The 25,693-nt window shown below is 36.0% G+C and overlaps 1 protein-coding gene across 1 annotated transcript in view; it reads left to right on the top strand.

Moving 5' to 3' along the window:
• The first annotated feature begins 3,478 nt into the window (after window positions 1-3,478).
• Window positions 3,479-25,693, top strand: part of LOC140156576 (mannan-binding lectin serine protease 1-like) — a 30,896-nt gene continuing 8,681 nt past the window's right edge. Inside the window, exons 1-10 of the mRNA XM_072179515.1 lie at window positions 3,479-3,501; window positions 4,057-4,291; window positions 9,135-9,312; window positions 9,738-9,860; window positions 10,274-10,467; window positions 11,687-11,843; window positions 12,785-12,958; window positions 13,367-13,549; window positions 14,205-14,322; window positions 15,455-15,650. Coding sequence (XP_072035616.1) covers window positions 3,479-3,501; window positions 4,057-4,291; window positions 9,135-9,312; window positions 9,738-9,860; window positions 10,274-10,467; window positions 11,687-11,843; window positions 12,785-12,958; window positions 13,367-13,549; window positions 14,205-14,322; window positions 15,455-15,650 — 1,581 coding nt within the window. The remainder of the gene's footprint in view (window positions 3,502-4,056; window positions 4,292-9,134; window positions 9,313-9,737; window positions 9,861-10,273; window positions 10,468-11,686; window positions 11,844-12,784; window positions 12,959-13,366; window positions 13,550-14,204; window positions 14,323-15,454; window positions 15,651-25,693) is intronic.

Below are 25,693 nucleotides of genomic sequence, written 5' to 3'. Positions count from 1 at the left end.
GATTAAAGTGTAAAGATTCATGTAAAATAAAATAAAATTTGGCTGATTCCGTTAGCTGTAAATATCTCCAAAAATCAGGTTTGAAAATAAAAAACAATTTCATGTTATAAGATCGTACATTATGGCTTAATTGTTAACCCGTACATGCATTAAATCATTATAATCTCTAATATTTCGCTTCAGTGGTTAAAAGTCAACCTACACGAGTTATAGGCTACCTGTGTTTAACTTGTACTATTTGATAATCCCCATAATTGACAGTGAAAATATAATCCTAACAACAGCAGAAATAATTATAACAAATGGAACGCAACTTGGGCTTGAAAATGGGAACAATAGCATAAGAGAAATAATATTATTATCATCTTATGTAAATTACCAAGTAGTAAATATACACGGATTTTATCGAGTTACAGAAGCCTTTAGATATAATGGTATAGGCATATCTTGAGCTAAAACGGGGCAAAATAACTTGAGTAGGATAAAGGATGGAAAAGGGTGGCACTACCGAACAGTGCCGAGGAATTGAAAATTGCCTTTGCCAGCACTCACAACCCTGTTTACGAATATTTAGTGTTTCAAGAACATGATGCAGTAATGTCTACAGTAGATTTCATCACGACCTTTGCAGGACTTAAAACCCATTAAAAGCTATTAAACCAAGATAACACTCATTGAAAACAGCTCAACTGATTAAATCAGACCTTCTCTGGTTAAATCCACACAACACATGTGTCTGTTTTACCTGCGCTGGTATTATAGTTTCAGTTGGGTAACCTATTATAAAGCATACGCAAGGTAACAATAATATGTGGCCTTTGTTCACGAAATGAGACAATAGTCTGCTTATTGTTAACCAGCATTCTTGAAAATGAGCAACATAATGATTGTTGACTTAACATGGTTTAGAAATAATTTCTTCATATTTTTTGGTGTTATCTTTCATTTACATATCCTTCCTAAAACACAAAAGTGCGAATACTTCCAAACACCTAAATTGGCTAAAAATTTAGGACATGTTACAAAACTATATTTCCAAGAATTTCAGAAAATACTTTAAATATTGGCCGGTTATGTTTCACACAGTGACGTTAACTAGGAAATATCATATACTTCTAACATACACTATTTGTAGAGGTCACGCGTCAATGGAAAGAGCATTGTGTATTGTGTATATGAAAATGGACAGTAACTGCAGTATGAGATGCTTTTTCTGGGGTTAGATTTCTACCTATAGAGCCGTTTACATATCAGCCGTCTCTGCATGCTATCACATTTTAGTTATAGTAAAAATATAGTTTTTATTTAGGCTCAGAGACATTATTGACCGAGTGATTTTTCATTTTTCAGTTGCATATTCGACAGGTTTTAGAGCCCATACCTGAACGAGGATAGTGTTGTTCCCTAAATGACTTTTTAGAGCCCATACTTGAACGTGGATATTGTTTTTTCCCGCTACCAAATGACTTGAGTTAATTTTAGGACCATTTGCGCTCATTTGTTTTACCTATCATTAAAAGAGGGGTAGTGGCGGGTTGGAGAACAACACTGAGTCCATTGTTGCTCTTACACAAATATGGTTTAGTGCTGTTAAATTCACACTCGATATTTAGGTTAGTCATTTCGTTGACGTATTCTTTGTGCAATGCTATTATTTCGCAATTGTGCGAGGGCGCACCTACATTATGGAGCCATAGTCAGGGCCATGGTGACGGCTATCTATCTGTTAGTATTGGCACCGCCTAGGTACTAGTATAGAAATCCTAAAAATCCAATTATTATTTTTCGTACGACATTTTAGCACAAAGCTTTATGTTTTACAATTTGTATACAGTCTGGTAGTTCTGATCTTGAGCGGCCAAGCTGCATAGTGAGCAACCCTGTGCATGCTGAGTGTAGCTGAGTGCGATTGGTCATTTGACTACTTTCTCTAAGCCACTGGTAAACTGTGCTATGTATTCCATAGAATAAGTTTCTTATGACCAATAATGATTTACTTTAAACCTGACAGTTTTGACTATTTTGAGCGATGACCATCTTCAGAGTGATGTTTCTTGATCCAACTTCTGTACACCAACAATTGCACCCAGAGGATCGGACGTGACTAAGGTAAAGTATCGCCTCGTCTCTGTTTATGGTGTTCAGTGGTCTCTTCCTTATCCAAATTGCTTCTCTGATACGGCGGACTCCCAAATTCAGTTCATTCCTTCTTGAGAACTTGAGCATCTTTCCAGTTGACAACATTGTTTGTTGAACGGAAAATAATGTATGTAATGAGCCCGATAATGAGTTTCTTCAATCGTAATGATATACGTGCTGCTGTTGAGAGCTAGGCCTATCTTGATGACCACTTATATTTAAATTAATAAACGGTCTATGGAACACCCGGACAGAATAATGCGCTTCAGCTAAGGATAATACAGGCTTTAACGACTCGACTCAAATGACTCGAATCGACGTTCTAGGATTCGTGACTCTGCATGACTCATAATATATAATCATGGTTTACCCATTTTATTGTCAAATTATTTCGTATTTAAGATTATCTGATATGTATTCAACATAAATATCCGAGTACCTTTACAACAAACATTTTCTATTGAAAAATGAAAAAAATGTAAATTTGCATATTTGAATAATCAATTAGTCAACTTCAATTTTTTTCGAAACGTTTCCATTGATACACAACTAGACTTCTTTGGTTTTCGTTTAACGTTTCGGCGCCCATTGAAAAATATGATTTGCCTACTTTCTCCCCGCCTGCGTCGTGCTGAAGATGCTGAGCCAGATATACCCGGCTCCCGACCAATCACGAGCGCTGTTAGATGGATAGCGCATATGTATAATAATTATAATGCTTCAAGACAATGTAAGATTTGTTGATAAATCAAAGCTTTTAAGCAATGTCATGAGAAATTCCGTTATATCTGAAACAAACGTATAGATTTATAAATCAATATATTCACAACAGCGGACAGGAAAACAACGATGATTTTTTAAAGTTCACACCACGATAAAGCAAAGTTGATGACCCTAACCAAAACCACATTATTTACAAGTTCAGTTTTCTTGCTATCATATGACATGATTATGATAGATAATACTCGTATGATGTTATGATATCACATTTAAACCACGATTTTGATCAAACTTACCCGCATTAGACAAGTAAAGTACTTACCAATTATTGCAATAGCGCCTACATTTTGTCTAATAAGCTTATATTTACAACCAAACTGACCGCGTTCTGTTTTTCTATATTTGCCCCTTGGCTCGCCTGGCTAGCTAAAGAAATTCGTTTAAAAATACTATGACGGTAAAAAGGTATGACTGTTGGCGCACCCTGTATAATTGTTGACACATTACCAAAATCAACAGAATTGCAACAAAGACAACAAATTGTTTGATGATTGATAAATCAGGCTGCGAAACTTTTACGAGCAAAGTACACACACCATTGTTATAAACAAGTTCAAAGATGGCGATATATCTACGTGCAAGGTAAGATTGCAGCTGAGTATTAATTAAATTTTATTTATTTCAATAGGTTTTACTACAATTATCGACTCGAATACTCTTTGGTGTTTTACAATTATAGGTAATACAATATATTCAGGAATCCATTTAATTTTGTGATCAGGTGAGTATAAAATTCCACCTAAATATTTTTGGCTGAATTGGAATCGGACAACGGAAGTGGTATAGACATGAATTGGTGTTTTACTTTGGGCAAAGGAAGACGTTAAACTCCTAAGTTTACTTTAATAACTGAAGAAGATACAGATCATTTATGAGGCTTACTGAAGATATGTTGAAGGCACGATCAGGAAAATTGAAATATTAAGATTTCTTACGTTAACGTTAAATTCAGCACTTACGTCATTTTGTGACGGATTTCGAATGATTTATATGGCGTGCACGTAGATGATACAACTTCTGTGCAAAATATATTGCAGAACCTCTAACATCAGCATAAATATTGCAAGTTATAAGAATCGGATACAGAAAACAAAATAGATGATTGTGACAATAAACATGAATGTCTTCTTTTTTCAGATTGGTGTTGGCATTTTTAACTTTTACTTTGTACGCCACTTCATCAGTACAAGCAGAAACTATACGGCTTGAAGGGACTCATGGCATCTTGTCCTCACCAAATTTCCCACATCCGTACACCATCAATACAGACCTTACTTGGAACATTACAGTTCCTGAAGGCAGAAGAGTAAGCCTAGAGTTTACTGAGTTCGATCTTGAAAATTCTTGGGAATGCGAGTCAGATGTTGTAACGGTATGTATATTATATTTAAGTCATATTTTTGTTCACATAAAATTATTAAATGAAAACAAAAATGTAGAAAAAAAAATCAACTGAACTTTCATTTATGAGGACAAAAAATTATCAGGCATATACATTATTTATTATGATTTTTTTTAGTTTCGGATATCACTTAAAGGGAGTTCAATTTTTGGAATACGGTTACATAAGTTTCAAAGATAACTTTACTGAACATGTTCATCAGGACTGTTATGAAATAGTAGAAATGTCTTACTTCTAGTCCAATAAACTCACTGTGGATGTCTACCAGACATCTTTTTCTACACTATTGTTGCTGTGACGATCTTTTGTATCCCACTGATGCTGGCAACCTCGTTGCTAAGCAACCATCAGCAATTTTAACTAATTTACAACTAAGACTGGAGTGTGGCTTAGTCTAGGTCAGGCAAGATCTTAAGTATTTCATTCAGAGGATCCAAAACAGTGAAAATTCTAAAATTGTGCCTCTAATTTCCACCACTCTATATGACAGTACACAACACAACATTACCTGTTTACAATATGGTTTATCTAAGATGTGATTTTAAGGTGGCAGAAGAGGGGGGGGGGGGCGACGGGACGTGTCCCCGCATACATTTTCCACGGGGGACTTCCCCTTGAACATACTAGTAGAAGAAAAAATAAAGCAAAATTGCCTCGTACATCCTTCTTTTTAGCCCGGAAATCACAGTGTGTTGAGCCCGAATAGGGTAAAATTGTGAACTGGCCTATGAACAACTTGAAATTTCGCCTTCATTTCGGGCTACTTTAGTCTGAAATTGAAAGTCAGCCTTTTTACGTAGACAGTGTGATATGCCCTAAAAGTAGCAAAACTTCTCTGATCGGATAAGTAGTGTAGTGCAAAGATTATGTTATCATATATATATATCTACCAAAATACGTTTCAATACGTAAAAAGGGGCCAAAGTTTAAAAAATCTTTCCTGTGTGGCTTTTCACCCTTTTTTAAACTTGGTCCCATTCAGTATAGTAGTAATTTCTACAATTAGGTTTAAGACTGTTCAAAAGCATAGGCTATGTATTATCAAAATCATTTGAAGGTTTATGTTTTATTATATTGCGTGATCATAGAGAGTAGTAGAGTATTATATATACTTAGCAAATTGACTGTCTGTCAACTTGCATATAGGCCCTACATCTGTACATGTGGCGCAGAATCGCACAAGACGATGAAGAATTTAACAAAGTGAGTATTTGCTACTTTTGTTTAAATCAAAATACATTATAACGTCTTTACGGAAAAACTTCAATCACGCACGAACATTAATTCATTTACTCTACAAAATGAACAATGACAACTAAGAAAACAAACAAGTAGCCTAAAGATGACTTCATATGGGTCTTTAGAAACTTTCATAAATGGGACCAAGTTTAAAAAGGGTGAAAAGCCACACAGGAAAGATTTTTAAACTTTGGCCCCTTTTACGTTTTGAAACGTTTTTGGTAGATATTATTCTTTTTTGAGGTAAAAAATATTGCGCAGTAAGTGGGTTCTTTGTAGCCATGCGAGGCGAACTAGTTGGATATCCATATTTCGCGGTTAATGGTTCTTTGTAGCCTTGCGGGGCAAACTAGTTGGATATCCATATTTCGGGATGAGTGGTTTTTTGAAGCTTCGAGGGGCAAACTAGTTGGATATCCATATTTCGCGGTTTGTGGTTCTTTTTATCCCTGCGGGGCAAACTAGTTCGATATCCTCATTTCGCGGTTAGTGGTTTTGACGACCCGTAACCACCCCAATCAGCTGCATGGGGTAAGAATTATTTAAAAAAATTAATAGCTGAACCCAATAGTTCAGCGAGGGACTGGAAACGACATATTGATGACTATATATAGAGTGTATTCAATAAACCCAAGCAGAACGAGAGCTGCTAAGTAACCGTTATCCATAACCATAAACACATGCATGATCAGACAACGAGTGTTCAATTTCCTCATAGGTTCCCACGTTGTACACACGTCAGTCGAATTTGGCGGTGTTGGTTTGTTAGCCCTCCAAGCTATAACATCGTTCACTTTTTGTTGAACTTTGTATGTGGGCCTCACTGTAATAACATAAAGATCAGTCTGATCAGTGTGATATCATTTCAAGAGGTCACTTCACATGATTAAGCTAAACAGCCTAATTCGGCCCTGATTTGGTAAATGATCTAACTTAAAATTAAAATCGCTGTTTCGAGAAAAAGAGCTTTAAAGTTTGAACACTTGACGTTTTTCTTTTTGAATAAAATAAATTATTAAACAGATCTAATGTCTTAGAAAATATATAAATCTCATTATTTGGTGCAGAAAAAAATTAAGAGTCCCACGTAACATCGCATGGTAAAAAGTGAAAGGTAATTGAACAAAATGGTGTTGTTCAACGATGTTTTAATATAAAGTTATACACTGACTTTCGTACAAAAGTACTTTATCAAAGTGAGCAAAACAACCGTGACACTCCCATCACGCGCCACTACAACGAGATTCCCCAAATTCCGTCTGATCTTAAAGTCACTGGCCTTCTCCAAACCTCAGGTTCAGATCACTAGCGTTGGTTGAAGGAACAACATACAATCAATCAATCAATTTATTGTATCCATTCATATACATACTATATGCCATTACGGCACCCTTGTTGGCCCTGATAGCATCGGACTTAATGTCCAATTTTCTGCATTCAAACTTTAATTTCCTTTTGGTCACGCCCTGCCCATTTGGTAGATCTTCATTCTCTCCATTATAGCAGTTTTTTGTATTAATTTCTTTCTCTCTTTCTTTCTTTCTCTCTTTCTTTCTTTCTCCCCTTCTTTCTTTCTCTCTTTCTTTCTTACCCTCCTTTCTTTCGTTTTTCTTTCTTTCTATCATAGGCCTACTTTCATTATTCCTTTCCTTTTTAGTTCTTTTTCTTTTCTTTATTTCTTTCTTCTCTTTTCATATTCCTTCCTTGCTTTTTTCCTTTCTTTCATTCTTTCTTTCTTCCTTCCTTTCTTTCTCTCCTTCTTTCTTTCTTTCTTTCTTTCTTTCTTTCTTTTTCTTTCTTCCTCTTTTTCTTTCTTTTTCATTCTTTCTTTCTTTCTTTCTTATTTTCTTTCTTTCTTTCATAGGCCTACTTTCATTCTTTCCTTTCCTTTTTCCTTTCTTTATTTCTTTCTTCTCATTTCTTTTTCCTTCCTTTCTTTCTTTCCTCCTTTCTTTTTTTCTTTCTTTCTATTTTCTCTTTCTTGTTCATTCTTTATTTCTTCCTTCATTTTCATCAGTCTCTCTTCCTCTTTCTTTGCATTTCATTTAATATCTAGAGTTTGTCTGCGACTGCTTTCGCTCGCGCTGCTTTAATTTGCGTGTTGCGCCATTTCTAGTACGCACCTTTTAACATCGCGTTTCTCATTTTTATTTTCCGCGCTCGCAGACATTCTCTATTTTGCTCACTTTGATAAAGTACTTTTGTACGAAACGTCAGTGTATAATTTTATATTAAAACATCGTTGAACAACACCACTTTGTTCAATTATTTTTCATTATTTGGTGGCATGGTGGTGATTTGAGGATGTCACCAATGAAAAGGGCGGCATCCAAATTTCAAGTTATTGTCAATTCATTTTAAGCCAGTGGTAACCAGTATTTCAAAAAAAGGGTGTAGCTTTGAATTGATGTGATGGGATTCAATTTTATTCAATATCTATGCCAACCAACAGATCGTTCTACGGTTTCACGATTTAAATTACTATAGGCCTATGGCCCTAGATTGCCGAGAAGGATTGATGCAAACATCATGCATGTGAAATGTTCCAAACGTTAATGAACGAGAATGAAAAGAACAGATTAACTTTATCATGTTTGTCTCCCTATGCATGAGTGCGTATATTTATGGCCTTTACAATATTTCCTTATGTTCTTGTTAGGTATGGGGTATTATTATAATAAAAAATGGTTATATTAAATGAAATCCTGGCATAAATAAATCGTCTTCATTCAATTGTGCTCTCTCTAAAGCAAGTAGAAAGAACTTGTACACTTTCAACATGGGAACACGTTTTGACGTATCTATAATTAGTAAAAAGATGTAGCTCAGCGGCCAGCCAACAAAAAGAAAATGTCTATAGTAGGCCCTTAGCTGGCCCTATACGTGAAACAAGATTTTCTCTCTGAATTGGCCGTATTTTACGTGTAAGAAAATCAATCGCATTATCGTGTTCACTCAAAAATTTAGAAAATAAATGGGCACTTCTGGGTTGGGTATCTATAGATTCTATAGAATTTAAGTATGATATATTTTCGATGGTAAATATATTTCACTTTCAAAGTTTGTAGTTTTCATAATTGCAATTTCTGAATATGATATAAAAAGCGGTAATAAGTCTATAAATGTAAGAGTATCGGATCATTTTGAATGTTAATAAATGCGAAACGCCGTCGGTAGACACCAGCAATATCAGGAATTGCCGCGATTCTTGCAATAGCTTTTATGAATAGAATACAATAGTGGATACAATAGCGGATACAATAGCGGAACAATAGAGCTCTCTTACGGGCAAATAAACCTTGTCGCGTTTTGCTAAATTTCACTTCTTCTTTTTCATGAACTAACCGTTATTTTTAAAACTTGTGGCAAAACATCGACCGATGTTTTTAATATATATAAACTTACCGCAAATTTATATTTTAACAGATATCATAGAATGGAACAGAAGCATTCTGTGATAATAGCAAAACCAGCAATGAAGTTACACCTTCAAAGGAAGCATAATATCCAAGGAGAGGAAATTTTATGATAATTAATGTAAAGATTATCTTATTGCAAATTTATATCTTAACAGATATTAGAAAATGGAACAGAAGTCTATAGATTCTGTGGCAATAGGAAGACCGGTAACGGAGCCACACCTGCAGGGGAAGCCATTAAATCGGCAGCAAATAACATGATTGTAAGCTTCCATTCGGACCATTCAGATTTGCTCCGATACACTGGATTTCGTGCGATATTCGTCGCAGAAGGTAATTAATTTAAACATCTAATCTTATCACATGTATTTTACGGCATTGTGCAGAAGAGAAGTTATTCATCGGTAGAACACCAGCGCTGTCACTTTCAGGGACTTATTTTACCCTTTTTATGATGAGCACTTCATTGTAGTTTCCTCTTGTCATGCTTGTGAAGGTGGCTTTGGACTTACAAAGAAACAAAATCAGCTTATACTTAAGCCTATGAATAACAGGGCTTAAGCTACACTAGCAAGTGCCACACCGTTGCAACGGTCCTTCCGGGGTGATGTAAGGCAGCAGGGAGGACTAATATAGAGCTTTAGGCTGAAATTTACAAACTGGTGGACATGCGTGTTTATGCCATTGAGCTATTGAGAATATTTTGACATAAGACCTGCCAGCTAAATTTTAAACGTGGTAATTTTGTTTTTATTCAGATATCAATGAGTGTGAAAACGACAATGGAGGATGTGTACATTACTGTCATAATTACATAGGAGGACACTATTGTTCTTGCAAAGAATTTTACCTACTACATGAAGACGGGGCTTCTTGTGTTGGTAGGTATTACCCGGGGGTATTACACCTAGATACGTAGCCTTGCCTCCCTCAATCGTTTCATTGTTTAAACCTAATATTAATAAGTACACAGCACTAGTATTAGCAGCGTATAATACTAAAGTCTATTTGGGCAAGGGGTAGTAGGGTATTCGGACGCCGTTTATAATGGTTTTAGACTGTTTCATCTGCTGATTATATTTTGTCGGTGACGCTGTAAACACATATCTGCCAAAAGTATGAAAGATGCTCTTCCTGCAATGTCTACAAATTGACTACATGTACATTAATTGCGAGACTGGCATTAAAAAAAATAAATGTTACCCAATTATGGCTCTAGGTCCATCTGCCATGATTTACTCTTAGTTTTCTCCTAATGAGGATCTGGGATTAAACAAAAATATTCATATTTCAGCACAATGTTCAAGTAACACTCTCACCGACTTGACTGACATCATCAAGACTCCAGAATACCCGGATAAATATCCTGGCTACAGCGATTGTGATTGGACCATTACTGTGGCAGAAGGTTACGTCATCGAGTTGGTATTCAATGATTTTGAAATAGAAGATCACCCAGATGGAGGCTGTCCTTACGACTCACTTATGGTAAAGGTTTTGTTTTTGCTTCAAGTTAACAAATAAAAAGTGCTTGCTCTTTACCTATACCTATCAAACACACTACAGTAAGCCAAAAAATTAAGGTACCAGTTGTGTTCACTCCTGTATATCCTAATAAAGACAAATATGTAAGATTAAAACAAGCAGCCAATACCTGTACTCTTTAGCTCTGATTTAAGACCTTATTTGTTGAAATTGGTTGAGAATTAAAGATACAGTGATCTAAAACCTACTGAAGAAACAAAATCAAAAGTTGCACTTTTGTGTTCTAATCAATGAAAGCACGACGCTAGTTTTAACGTGCTAATCAATGGAAGCACGGCCTGCTGCGTTGTGTACAAATCTATAGGGCATCATATGGAGCAAACTGCAACTTTTAAATTGGCATCTACCTTGAGTTTTTGGATCGTCGTGTGTTTATTTCTTGAACAATTTCAACAAATGAGGTCTTAAATTCGAGTTAAAAGATGTAGCTATTGGCCGCTGGTTCCAATTATGACATATCTGTCTTTGTTTAGGATATACAAGGGGTGAACATAACTGGTACCTTAATTATTTGGCTTACTGTATATTGGTTAGTAGCTCTGGTAGGGCCCAAGTATTTCTTAATGCCAAAACCAACTAAAAGCAGCCTTCAAAATAATTTGGTACTATAATTATTTGTAGTTTGTGTTTTATGATCAAAAAAAAATTTATATGGAGTTCTTTTATTTGCGTATGATTTCGTTCAGAGTGATTCCAAATTCGGCAAATAAGTGCTCTTATTTTTATGATTTCAATGAATTGTTATGCTATCAGAGGACAAATGAGATAGTAGATATTATACATGAAGAATTTGATGGGATTTTTGTAATTTCCAACATATCTTTAGTGACACGCACATGGACATTTATATTATTGGGAAGGAATTGATACCAGAAAGAAACTCACTTTTCGGACTAACAATCAGTTAAACATTATTGACAAACGTAAAATAATCCCCCCCCCTCCATTTTTTTTAAAAAGCACCATCAGAAGCAGCCTGTATGTTTAGAATATTTAAACTTAATAATGAATTGCATCCAAATGTCACATATTCGAGTCTGGTTTGGTATAATTATATGCAATAAAGCGGTAACTTTTGATCATTTAAACCATTAAACCAATAAAACCATTGGCAATATCTAGATTTGTCAATAGTATGAAATGTAATCCTTTATTGTTTCAGATTGAAGCAAACGGTCAAACTACTGGTCCATTCTGTGGAACTACCACAGCCGATTGGCCTCAACAAATAACCACAAGTGGACATGAACTGAAGCTTACATTCCATTCAGATAGATTGCTTGGCTTAAAAGGTTTCAAGGCAACTTATCATGCGATACGTAAGTAAAAAGATTCTACCATCTGAGCTATCGAGCCCTTTGATAAACGGCAATCTCAATTACCAATATCTTTGCTCGGACGCTGGTCAGAGCCATGTATTATAGGCCTATATTGTTTACTAAATAAAGTACAGCCACACATAAGTTTAGTGAACATCAAATTTTACCCATGGGGCGGGGGAAATATTTTCCTGTTGCACTAAAACGGCTAAGGCACAACATCGGTTTTGGTCCTATAGCGCTATCGGTGCCCGAAGAGGTGCGATGGCACTTTAATCATAGGCCTATACCCTGAATATTTGTACAGTGCACTTCTTTTTTATTTGATTTCCACAACACTCTGCAACTGTTAATCATTAATCTTGTTACAACATATTACATCTCCAGGGACTGATGTTAAGAGTTATCGGTACCTAACCGAGCACCGATAGTTCTATAGGACCAAATTCGATGTGGTGCCGAAATGGGCACTATGATAATAAATAAATAATAAATAAAAATGGGCGCCCAAATGACTTAAGCTAATCTTAGGTTCATTTATCCCTTGCGATCTTCAGTAAGACAAGGGATTATAAAATGTTGGTATTTATACAGCGCCTTTCACATGTGAACATGTACCAAAGCGCTTTACATTTATTCCGCCGTCGTTAGAATATGTCAGCTGCCATACAATGCCCAAGGCATGCTCATACCTTTGGGAGGCGCTCAATGGACAGTATTCATAACAGCTCCCATTTCACACCTGGGTGGAGAGGAGTAATCGAGATAAAGTGCCTTACTCAAGGGCACAACACGATGGCGTCGGCGGGGTTCGAACCCGCAACCTTCCGAATATGAGTCGTAGCCCGTTCCGCTCGGCCACCGTGCTCCCTTGAAAGGGAAAAGACTTAATGAAAAAATCAATATGTTTAACTAAAGTACACCTGCAAATGTATTTTTAGCTAAGCCATGTGATGCGATTCAAGCACCAGTCAACGGAAGGCTTACTGTGGAAGAACTCGTCTATGGTCAAATTGCAATATATGGCTGCTCAAGTGGTTATGAATTGGTAGGATCGTCCGAGAGAGCCTGTATGGCAGATGGGTCGTGGAGTGGAACGGAACCAACATGTTTAGGTGGGTAGCGTGTTGGATCTCCTTAAACACAACACCTGTTTCTTTGCGCCTGATTTAAATACTGTAAAAGTACCTAGTAGGGCATATCCATAAAGTTGTGATTTATCGATTGATAATGACAAAAACGTATGCTAATCATGGACGTACTATTATGTAGTCAAATGTTAGCGGAAGTGTGCGGCAGCCACGTCGTTTCGTTTCGTTCCGTTTCGTTTCGTTTCGTGTGCGGCATGGGTTCTAGACCCACCTCTGTCACGTTCATTGTTAGAAAATATCATCTTAGGGAAATGGGGCTAGGTGAATTTATGTATGGCGTAGGGTGGTTTGGTGACACGGCAAGTTTTTTGATTTGTTATTGATTGATAGAATAATCAATGCATCTTGTTTGACTCCACCTAACCATTTCAGCGGTAAATTGTGGTGAGCCAACAACTATCAGCAATGGTGATTACACAAGCGCTGCTAATGACTACACATACACTAACACGATAACATACCAATGTAATGATCTGTATCAACTTGTTGGGGAGGCCACTCGTACCTGTCAGGCCGATGGCACCTGGTCTGAAGAGCAACCCTACTGTATCCCGAGTAAGTTTAGAATAAGTCTTTGTTTAAAGCGATGTAAAGAACAGTGGCGTAACTAGGAGGCAGGGGTAGCAACGTGCCCCGGGCGCCACCCTTAGGCTTCGATTCTGCGCCCCTCCAAGCGATGAAAGTCAAAATTTACGCGCGCCTCTCTCGCATTTCAGCACAAAATCAATTGAAAGTACATTTTAAGACCGATATTCAACTTCTAGTAACCAAATTTAATTAGTGGTAGGCCTTATTGGGGGCATAATGTATCCTTAGCCCTGGGCACCACAACCTCTAGCTACGCCAATACCCGCGTCTAAGATATTCTCGGGTGGAGGTAGGGGCGCCAATTTTGTTTCTTGCCCCGGGCGCTACCAAACCTAGCTACGCCACTGGTAAAGAACAAGGTATCTCACCATGAATTTTGGAAAGTAACATTAAGGTTGTTAGGGATCCTCATGATTATGCAGTATGCCAACAAAAATTGAGAAACGGAACGGAATTTGCACAGAGAAATTAATTATTCCCAAAATATGGGATGGAAGCTGTAACTTAGTCAAAGTAGTGCGTTTAGCGCAGGGATGATTCTTTAATTAACTATTGAACCAAAGTAGTACGTATGGTATTAGACAATTAGACATATCCATCAGTATTTTATTGCTGTTTGTAGTTTGTGGACAATCAAAATTCCCACCACGTGAAGCACAGCGTAGCAGGATTGTAGGCGGACAAGAAGCAAACGAAGGCTCATGGCCATGGATGGTACACCTACAAATGAGAGCGCCAACGTAAGTAAAGAGCACCTTTATACCAATATTTAATACTTTTTACCTCACAAACAACTGTGTCACTATAAATTATGAAAGTTTCACAATATCGCAAACAAGGTTCGCTATTAAAGTGGAAAATGAAATACGGTTCGCTCTGTCGAATGCCAGCAATAAGGTTGGCTAAGATTAGGGTTAGGGCTAAGTTTGTGTTATGGTTAGGGGTACGGTAAGAGGTTAGTGTTTAAATATGACACAGCGAACCATATTCTTATTCAATGTTATATTTATTTCGACATAGTGGGCTATAACCGAAACTGTGCAACAACAGCATCAAAAGCACAGACTACTACATACTATTCGCAACCAGTCAAAGTCCCCGTGTTTTGTATGCTGTGGATTCTCGCATATTCATGAGGACCGGTCGTTCGATTGTGCCGTGTCTAACAATCACGGCAGCGTGGGTAGCAGTTTTGCCTGTCGTATTTCATGGAACAATCGGCCCTCATTATCGGGTGAGGCTGAGACTTTGACTGTTTGGAGTTGTCTGTTATCTCTTTTGTCTATGATAGACGATCCGATTGTGAAGTATATTATTAGTAAAATAAGTTTCAAACATTACACAACAGATTTTTCCTTAAAATAGCAGTCTAAAAGAGTGAATTTCTGACCTATCAGTTAAAGCCATAATAATATGAAATTGGTTAATTTTTTTCAAACCTGATTTTTTTGCATATTTGTAATGTTTACACATGTCCCAACTTGCACAAAAATGGAATTGGCCAAATTTGTTGTCTTTGTAGGTCAACAGAGCAAAGTTCGACATATTATCATAATTTAAAAATTATGATAATATGTCCTCCCATAGAACTGCGTGTTAAATGGCCAAAATAACCAGTGGGGTTTCTTTCACTTTACCTTGTTATTTCAAACCTAAAATGAACAGCAACCCTTCCCGTCAGTTATTACTAATAGGACTTCAACATTTTGAATAAAGAATAACAAAATCAAAATTGGACGGAAATCGTACATTAATTAAGGCTTTAAGTCGGATTATGGATACGAGATAGGGTTAGAATAAGGATTGATGTCAGAGTTTGGATAGGGTTAGCTAGCACGCAGAGCATTAACAGTTTATGTATTTTCCCTAAAGATTTGGGCTGGATGGGAATACTTGCGGAGGTTCATTATTGAATGAATACTGGGTGGTGACAGCAGCTCATTGTGTAACTGGCTTATCCGATTCCTTGAGACGAAGCGGTCTGTATGGTGCAACGATACCAACAAACTCAATTACAGCTACACTTGGAATGCATACGAGAGACCAGCAAGATCCAAACGTTGTTCAGGTAAAGTTAGATCTTGTCTTTCTGAATGCTTTTCTTTGTACATAGTGCACTTATGTCCACGGCAAAATCACCGTGACCTTTCCAGCCATAAACCCGCTTAGTGAAAATTAAACCAAGATATGCAGTACTAAACCATTATACAGGGTGTCCCAGAAAAAATTACTGGGCGAATGAATTTGGACGTAAGTCGAGAAATAGACATCAAAATCCCAAAATCTAAAATTCAGCGTGTAGCCCATCTTATTTTCCATCCTATACACTAATTTACTGGAATCGGTTGACTGATTGCGAAGAAATGAGCGATTACTTAACGCATGCGTCAATTCACTTCATTCCAAGTTTGAAAGAAAGATCATTCAAGACAATGCGCACTAGTGGTTAACTGTCAATGTTCTGTGAAATCATGTTGCTCTTTTTGAATAATTTGCTTTTAATTAGGTTTTGTTAAAATTTGAAAACCTGCACGATATTGAAAATGAAAGCTTGGATGTAATGATTCTCGGAACGAAAATATATTTTATCGTTAATGGTGATATAAATGTTGCATAAAGAATTATTGCATAAAGAATTCCAGCTGGCTTAAAAAATTTCTCACACATTAATGTTCTTGTAATGCAAAAAAATTGTAATGCAAAGTTTAAATCTTTTAAAACTTCAACATTAATGTTGCATGGTATCAAAAATCACACGTAACGCTGTAAGCACTTGGTCATTGTCAATTTTGGTCCAAATGTTATTATAACATATTTGCACAACCTAAAGAATTTAAGTTGGAAATCTTCCAATTGCAGATATCTTTTTGAAAAAAGTTTTCTCGGACAAGCTGTTATTCATCTTCAGTAAAAGCATGAATAACATAACACCCTCGGATTATAAAATAGAAAATGTGGACTAAATTTAATGAGATACGCAAACTTTAGGAAGCGATGAGCGAGTATGAAAAAAGCGCCCCTTGATCAAACTTGGAATGAACTGCATTTATGCTCGCATTATGTAATCGTTAATTTCTTCGCAACCAGTTAACCGAATCCAATACAATTTTCACATGTGATGCACAATAAAATAGGCTATGCGCTACATTTTAATTTCTTTGATTTTGATGTCTATTTCTCGACTTACGTTCAATTTTATTTACTCAGTAATTTTTTCTGGGACACCCTGTAGTAATCGATTGTCCAACGCAAATTTATTACCACGTGATAATATTAATCCAATGAGCGATCGAATTGTCCGCTACGGTCGACTAATCCAATTGATAATGACGCTATTGACATGTACGGGCGGAGCTCCACTGACTGAGTTTTGGGGTATTTTTCACTGGTTTGCTGTCATTTACTCAGCGGTCCACTGTTATTATAAGGACTATGCTAATGATTTAAAGATAGGCATGTAGAGAATAAACCATACTTGATTGACAGAAAGTACTAAATTTGTACGGTTTCGTGACACCTCTCTTGCCAATGTGACCAAGCCAGGGCGGCATTGGAATAACACGGGAGTTTGGATATAGATGGTAGGCCTATTCTGGGTATATTTCTCATACAAATGTATGGTCCCCCGTTATTAAAGCTTGTACCTGGTTGAAAATTCAGATATTTTGAAAAGAATATTAAGTAATTGAAACATAGAGAAAGTACTAAAATCATAGCTTTTATACTTTTTCATATATGACGCTAACTAGTTCATCTCGTATATCTACAACACAGCGCTACCAGTAGGGTTCAATTGCCTATTGTGAGTGCCCCTGTGTTATGTGCATACATGTAGTTACCAATAACTGCATGATGAACATAAGCTATGAAGAGTTGTGAATACTCTCAATCATCTGGGAATCGTAAACGAGAGATTAGATTCAATCTAGTCAACCAGATTATTCCACATACCTTGGAGCAACCTTGCGATGAAGAGGGTTCCTTTACCATGTTCACCCCTAAGTTTCTGTATACACCAATCCGAGAAGCGTTTGAAAATCACTGTTGTGTACAATTCTGTATAGCACACTAACAAGTAATTGATGGAACCCCCTATTTTGGGACACCGCAGTTTTATATCGGAGACACCGCAGTAATGGCCTACAATCCCCGAAATATGTCTTGAAACGTTAAAGCGTCTTTAGGGGAAAATAAGTCCCCCACTCCCCCGTGCAATGTTGAAACGTGCAAATGTGTTCAGCGTGTCTCTAAAGAGTCGCAACATTGAATGATGGGGGGAGGGGAAGGGAAAAGTGTTAATTGATGGCCCAGCTTTCTTCTAACTCCAAATATTGAACATTTTTATCCACATTAAAAATACACTTTTGATTTCATTCAAGATGCCTAAAGCGTTTCAACGACATATTTCGGGGATTGTCTGAGGCAATCGCTAAAATTAACATCTGATTTTAATCTTTTGGCTATAACTTTAAAACTACTTGATAGAATTACTCCAAATTTTTAATGAATATTAGTTAGTGCATAAGCTATGATGTGGGTATAAAATAAAACAACTAATTGTATCAATTTTGACTATATCGCCCTGCACTACAAGCAGGTTGCACCCATCACCTGTGTATGTCTACAATCATAGATTGAACACAGTAGCGCTCTTTTCAAACATACTAATCTTAAAGATGTGAGTGATCAGCATGATATAGTTCAATGCATAGGTATCGCGTGAATGCTGCAGTGCAGGGCAATATAGTCAAAAACGACCATGATATAGTTCAATGCATAGGTACCGCGTGAAAAAAATTCCATGACTATATTTATTAATAGCTAGGCTATGGTGTGGGCACAAAATAACACAACTCATCTTTTATTTAGGTAGTGGTCAAATAATTCTTTTGTACTCCATCCATTTGCATATCTTCTGGAGCGTGCCTATAGAGGAGATGATTTGAACTAATGACCTTATGTGCAAGCACTCTATAAGTAAATACTTATGAAACGTATGAAACTTGAACGTTAGTGGGTGTGTGGGTGTGGGGGGTATCTTACAATTGCTATAGTGCCCATATTCATGACCTTTAAAGATGTCCGGATCTATGTGTGTCTTTATTACAATTTAAAAAAACAACAATCAATTATCATGCCATAGATAAATTAGGGTTTTAAAACTTATTTTCGTGTTTCACAATGTCAATTGTCATGAATATAGAAGAATAGTTTATCTTACAATTGCTAAAGTGCCCATATTCATAACCTTTAAAGATGTCCGGATCTATTTGTGTCTTTATTACAATTTAAAAAAATCAATTATCATGCCATAGATAAATTAGGGTTTTACAACTTATTTTCGTGTTTCACAATGTCAATAAGTCACACAAAAAAAAAAGGAAAAAAAGGTGAAACTGTTGGGGCTCGAACCACTAGCCTTTCGTTTCACCGTCTGAAGTACTATCCATTACACCACGCTGTCATATTGAAATAATTACGGGATTCCGTGATAATTATATGGGTGCGCATTGCATTCTCGTTATTATGAAAATGGTAAACCTCGACAGACGATTTACATTTGCTATAATCCGTAAAATGTAAATAATATTAGAGCTAACAAAACGGTAAATAGTAAAATTAGATGTAGTTTTTAACAAGCTTTCAAACAAAACACTTTACAAATAAAAGTTGACACCAAATCGGCCTAAATTATGAATTTTGTCAACGGTTTACCATTTCTAAATTAAAGAAACTCCTTGTATTAATATTCAGTATTAGGGTATGGTAAACCGTCAAATCACTATGTGATTCAATGGGACGATTTACAATTGCACTTTACCATTTCACGCAAATAAAATGATCAATTTTCAAGATATCTCTGCATGAGTAGGCCTACTTCATGAGCGTACTAATGCGATTTTTTTATTGGTTCGTTTTTTTTTTTTTTTTTCTTTGGGGAGGGCGTTGGTCTGAAAAAGGTGAAAAGGTCGTTTTGTGACTATATTGCCCTGCACTGCAGCGTTCACGTGATACCTATGCATTGAACTATATCATGCTGATCACTCACATCTGTAAGATTAGTATGTTTGAAAAGAGCGCTACTGTGTTCAATCTATGATTGTAGACATACACAGGTGATGGGTGCAACCTGCTTGTAGTGCAGGGCGATATAGTCAAAATTGATACAATTAGTTGTTTTATTTTATATCCACATCATAGCTTATGCTTTAACTAATATTCATTGAAAATTTGGAGTAATTCTATCAAGTAGTTTTAAAGTTACAGCCAAAAGTTTAAAATCAGATGTTAATTTTAGCGATTGCCTCAGACAATCCCCGAAATATGTCTTGAAACGTTAAAGCGTCTTTAGGGAAAATAAGTCCCCACTCCCCGTGCAATGTTGAAACGTGCAAATGTGTTCAGCGTGTCTCTAAAGAGTCGCAACATTGAATGATGGGGGTGGGGAAGGAAAAGTGTTAATTGATGGCCCAGCTTTCTTCTAACTCCAAATATTGAACATTTTTATCCACATTAAAAATACACTTTTGATTTCATTCAAGATGCCTAAAGCGTTTCAACGACATATTTCGGGGATTGTCTGAGGCAATCGCTAAAATTAACATCTGATTTTAATCTTTTGGCTATAACTTTAAAACTACTTGATAGAATTACTCCAAATTTTTAATGAATATTAGTTAGTGCATAAGCTATGATGTGGGTATAAAATAAAACAACTAATTGTATCAATTTTGACTATATCGCCCTGCACTACAAGCAGGTTGCACCCATCACCTGTGTATGTCTACAATCATAGATTGAACACAGTAGCGCTCTTTTCAAACATACTAATCTTAAAGATGTGAGTGATCAGCATGATATAGTTCAATGCATAGGTATCGCGTGAATGCTGCAGTGCAGGGCAATATAGTCAAAAACGACCATGATATAGTTCAATGCATAGGTACCGCGTGAAAAAAAATTCCATGACTATATTTATTAATAGCTAGGCTATGGTGTGGGCACAAAATAACACAACTCATCTTTTATTTAGGTAGTGGTCAAATAATTCTTTTGTACTCCATCCATTTGCATATCTTCTGGAGCGTGCCTATAGAGGAGATGATTTGAACTAATGACCTTATGTGCAAGCACTCTATAAGTAAATACTTATGAAACGTATGAAACTTGAACGTTAGTGGGTGTGTGGGTGTGGGGGGTATCTTACAATTGCTATAGTGCCCATATTCATGACCTTTAAAGATGTCCGGATCTATGTGTGTCTTTATTACAATTTAAAAAAACAACAATCAATTATCATGCCATAGATAAATTAGGGTTTTAAAACTTATTTTCGTGTTTCACAATGTCAATTGTCATGAATATAGAAGAATAGTTTATCTTACAATTGCTAAAGTGCCCATATTCATAACCTTTAAAGATGTCCGGATCTATTTGTGTCTTTATTACAATTTAAAAAAATCAATTATCATGCCATAGATAAATTAGGGTTTTACAACTTATTTTCGTGTTTCACAATGTCAATAAGTCACACAAAAAAAAGGAAAAAAAATGTGAAACTGTTGGGGCTCGAACCACTAGCCTTTCGTTTCACCGTCTGAAGTACTATCCATTACACCACGCTGTCATATTGAAATAATTACGGGATTCCGTGATAATTATATGGGTGCGCATTGCATTCTCGTTATTATGAAAATGGTAAACCTCGACAGACGATTTACATTTGCTATAATCCGTAAAATGTAAATAATATTAGAGCTAACAAAACGGTAAATAGTAAAATTAGATGTAGTTTTTAACAAGCTTTCAAACAAAACACTTTACAAATAAAAGTTGACACCAAATCGGCCTAAATTATGAATTTTGTCAACGGTTTACCATTTCTAAATTAAAGAAACTCCTTGTATTAATATTCAGTATTAGGGTATGGTAAACCGTCAAATCACTATGTGATTCAATGGGACGATTTACAATTGCACTTTACCATTTCACGCAAATAAAATGATCAATTTTCAAGATATCTCTGCATGAGTAGGCCTACTTCATGAGCGTACTAATGCGATTTTTTTATTGGTTCGTTTTTTTTGGTTTTTTGCTTTGGGGGAGGGCGTTGGTCTGAAAAAGGTGAAAAAGGTCGTTTTGTGACTATATTGCCCTGCACTGCAGCGTTCACGTGATACCTATGCATTGAACTATATCATGCTGATCACTCACATCTGTAAGATTAGTATGTTTGAAAAGAGCGCTACTGTGTTCAATCTATGATTGTAGACATACACAGGTGATGGGTGCAACCTGCTTGTAGTGCAGGGCGATATAGTCAAAATTGATACAATTAGTTGTTTTATTTTATATCCACATCATAGCTTATGCTTTAACTAATATTCATTGAAAATTTGGAGTAATTCTATCAAGTAGTTTTAAAGTTACAGCCAAAAGTTTAAAATCAGATGTTAATTTTAGCGATTGCCTCAGACAATCCCCGAAATATGTCTTGAAACGTTAAAGCGTCTTTAAACGTGCAAATGTGTTCAGCGTGTCTCTAAAGAGTCGCAACATTGAATGATGGGGGTGGGGAAGGGAAAAAAAATGTTAATTGATGGCCCAGCTTTCTTCTAACTCCAAATATTGAACATTTTTATCCACATTAAAAATACACTTTTGATTTCATTCAAGATGCCTAAAGCGTTTCAACGACATATTTCGGGGATTGTCTGAGGCAATCGCTAAAATTAACATCTGATTTTAATCTTTTGGCTATAACTTTAAAACTACTTGATAGAATTACTCCAAATTTTTAATGAATATTAGTTAGTGCATAAGCTATGATGTGGGTATAAAATAAAACAACTAATTGTATCAATTTTGACTATATCGCCCTGCACTACAAGCAGGTTGCACCCATCACCTGTGTATGTCTACAATCATAGATTGAACACAGTAGCGCTCTTTTCAAACATACTAATCTTAAAGATGTGAGTGATCAGCATGATATAGTTCAATGCATAGGTATCGCGTGAATGCTGCAGTGCAGGGCAATATAGTCAAAAACGACCATGATATAGTTCAATGCATAGGTACCGCGTGAAAAAAATTCCATGACTATATTTATTAATAGCTAGGCTATGGTGTGGGCACAAAATAACACAACTCATCTTTTATTTAGGTAGTGGTCAAATAATTCTTTTGTACTCCATCCATTTGCATATCTTCTGGAGCGTGCCTATAGAGGAGATGATTTGAACTAATGACCTTATGTGCAAGCACTCTATAAGTAAATACTTATGAAACGTATGAAACTTGAACGTTAGTGGGTGTGTGGGTGTGGGGGGTATCTTACAATTGCTATAGTGCCCATATTCATGACCTTTAAAGATGTCCGGATCTATGTGTGTCTTTATTACAATTTAAAAAACAACAATCAATTATCATGCCATAGATAAATTAGGGTTTTAAAACTTATTTTCGTGTTTCACAATGTCAATTGTCATGAATATAGAAGAATAGTTTATCTTACAATTGCTAAAGTGCCCATATTCATAACCTTTAAAGATGTCCGGATCTATTTGTGTCTTTATTACAATTTAAAAAAATCAATTATCATGCCATAGATAAATTAGGGTTTTACAACTTATTTTCGTGTTTCACAATGTCAATAAGTCACACAAAAAAAAAGGAAAAAAAAGGTGAAACTGTTGGGGCTCGAACCACTAGCCTTTCGTTTCACCGTCTGAAGTACTATCCATTACACCACGCTGTCATATTGAAATAATTACGGGATTCCGTGATAATTATATGGGTGCGCATTGCATTCTCGTTATTATGAAAATGGTAAACCTCGACAGACGATTTACATTTGCTATAATCCGTAAAATGTAAATAATATTAGAGCTAACAAAACGGTAAATAGTAAAATTAGATGTAGTTTTTAACAAGCTTTCAAACAAAACACTTTACAAATAAAAGTTGACACCAAATCGGCCTAAATTATGAATTTTGTCAACGGTTTACCATTTCTAAATTAAAGAAACTCCTTGTATTAATATTCAGTATTAGGGTATGGTAAACCGTCAAATCACTATGTGATTCAATGGGACGATTTACAATTGCACTTTACCATTTCACGCAAATAAAATGATCAATTTTCAAGATATCTCTGCATGAGTAGGCCTACTTCATGAGCGTACTAATGCGATTTTTTATTGGTTCGTTTTTTTTGGTTTTTGCTTTGGGGAGGGCGTTGGTCTGAAAAAAGGTGAAAAAGGTCGTTTTGTGACTATATTGCCCTGCACTGCAGCGTTCACGTGATACCTATGCATTGAACTATATCATGCTGATCACTCACATCTGTAAGATTAGTATGTTTGAAAAGAGCGCTACTGTGTTCAATCTATGATTGTAGACATACACAGGTGATGGGTGCAACCTGCTTGTAGTGCAGGGCGATATAGTCAAAATTGATACAATTAGTTGTTTTATTTTATATCCACATCATAGCTTATGCTTTAACTAATATTCATTGAAAATTTGGAGTAATTCTATCAAGTAGTTTTAAAGTTACAGCCAAAAGTTTAAAATCAGATGTTAATTTTAGCGATTGCCTCAGACAATCCCCGAAATATGTCTTGAAACGTTAAAGCGTCTTTAGGGGAAAATAAGTCCCCCCACTCCCCCGTGCAATGTTGAAACGTGCAAATGTGTTCAGCGTGTCTCTAAAGTGTCGCAACATTGAATGATGGGGGGTGGGGAAGGGAAAAGTGTTAATTGATGGCCCAGCTTTCTTCTAACTCCAAATATTGAACATTTTTATCCACATTAAAAATACACTTTTGATTTCATTCAAGATGCCTAAAGCGTTTCAACGACATATTTCGGGGATTGTCTGAGGCAATCGCTAAAATTAACATCTGATTTTAATCTTTTGGCTATAACTTTAAAACTACTTGATAGAATTACTCCAAATTTTTAATGAATATTAGTTAGTGCATAAGCTATGATGTGGGTATAAAATAAAACAACTAATTGTATCAATTTTGACTATATCGCCCTGCACTACAAGCAGGTTGCACCCATCACCTGTGTATGTCTACAATCATAGATTGAACACAGTAGCGCTCTTTTCAAACATACTAATCTTAAAGATGTGAGTGATCAGCATGATATAGTTCAATGCATAGGTATCGCGTGAATGCTGCAGTGCAGGGCAATATAGTCAAAAACGACCATGATATAGTTCAATGCATAGGTACCGCGTGAAAAAAATTCCATGACTATATTTATTAATAGCTAGGCTATGGTGTGGGCACAAAATAACACAACTCATCTTTTATTTAGGTAGTGGTCAAATAATTCTTTTGTACTCCATCCATTTGCATATCTTCTGGAGCGTGCCTATAGAGGAGATGATTTGAACTAATGACCTTATGTGCAAGCACTCTATAAGTAAATACTTATGAAACGTATGAAACTTGAACGTTAGTGGGTGTGTGGGTGTGGGGTATCTTACAATTGCTATAGTGCCCATATTCATGACCTTTAAAGATGTCCGGATCTATGTGTATATTTATTACAATTAAAAAAAACAACAATCAATTATCATGCCATAGATAAATTAGGGTTTTAAAACTTATTTTCGTGTTTCACAATGTCAATTGTCATGAATATAGAAGAATAGTTTATCTTACAATTGCTAAAGTGCCCATATTCATAACCTTTAAAGATGTCCGGATCTATTTGTGTCTTTATTACAATTTAAAAAAATCAATTATCATGCCATAGATAAATTAGGGTTTTACAACTTATTTTCGTGTTTCACAATGTCAATAAGTCACACAAAAAAGGAAAAAAAGGTGAAACTGTTGGGGCTCGAACCACTAGCCTTTCGTTTCACCGTCTGAAGTACTATCCATTACACCACGCTGTCATATTGAAATAATTACGGGATTCCGTGATAATTATATGGGTGCGCATTGCATTCTCGTTATTATGAAAATGGTAAACCTCGACAGACGATTTACATTTGCTATAATCCGTAAAATGTAAATAATATTAGAGCTAACAAAACGGTAAATAGTAAAATTAGATGTAGTTTTTAACAAGCTTTCAAACAAA

Source organism: Amphiura filiformis, chromosome 7 (assembly GCF_039555335.1).
Source record: "Amphiura filiformis chromosome 7, Afil_fr2py, whole genome shotgun sequence".
Classification (NCBI taxonomy): Eukaryota; Metazoa; Echinodermata; class Ophiuroidea; order Amphilepidida; family Amphiuridae; genus Amphiura; species Amphiura filiformis.
Note: the sequence above shows the minus strand (reverse complement) of the source record. Positions and strands in the feature narration are given on the sequence as shown.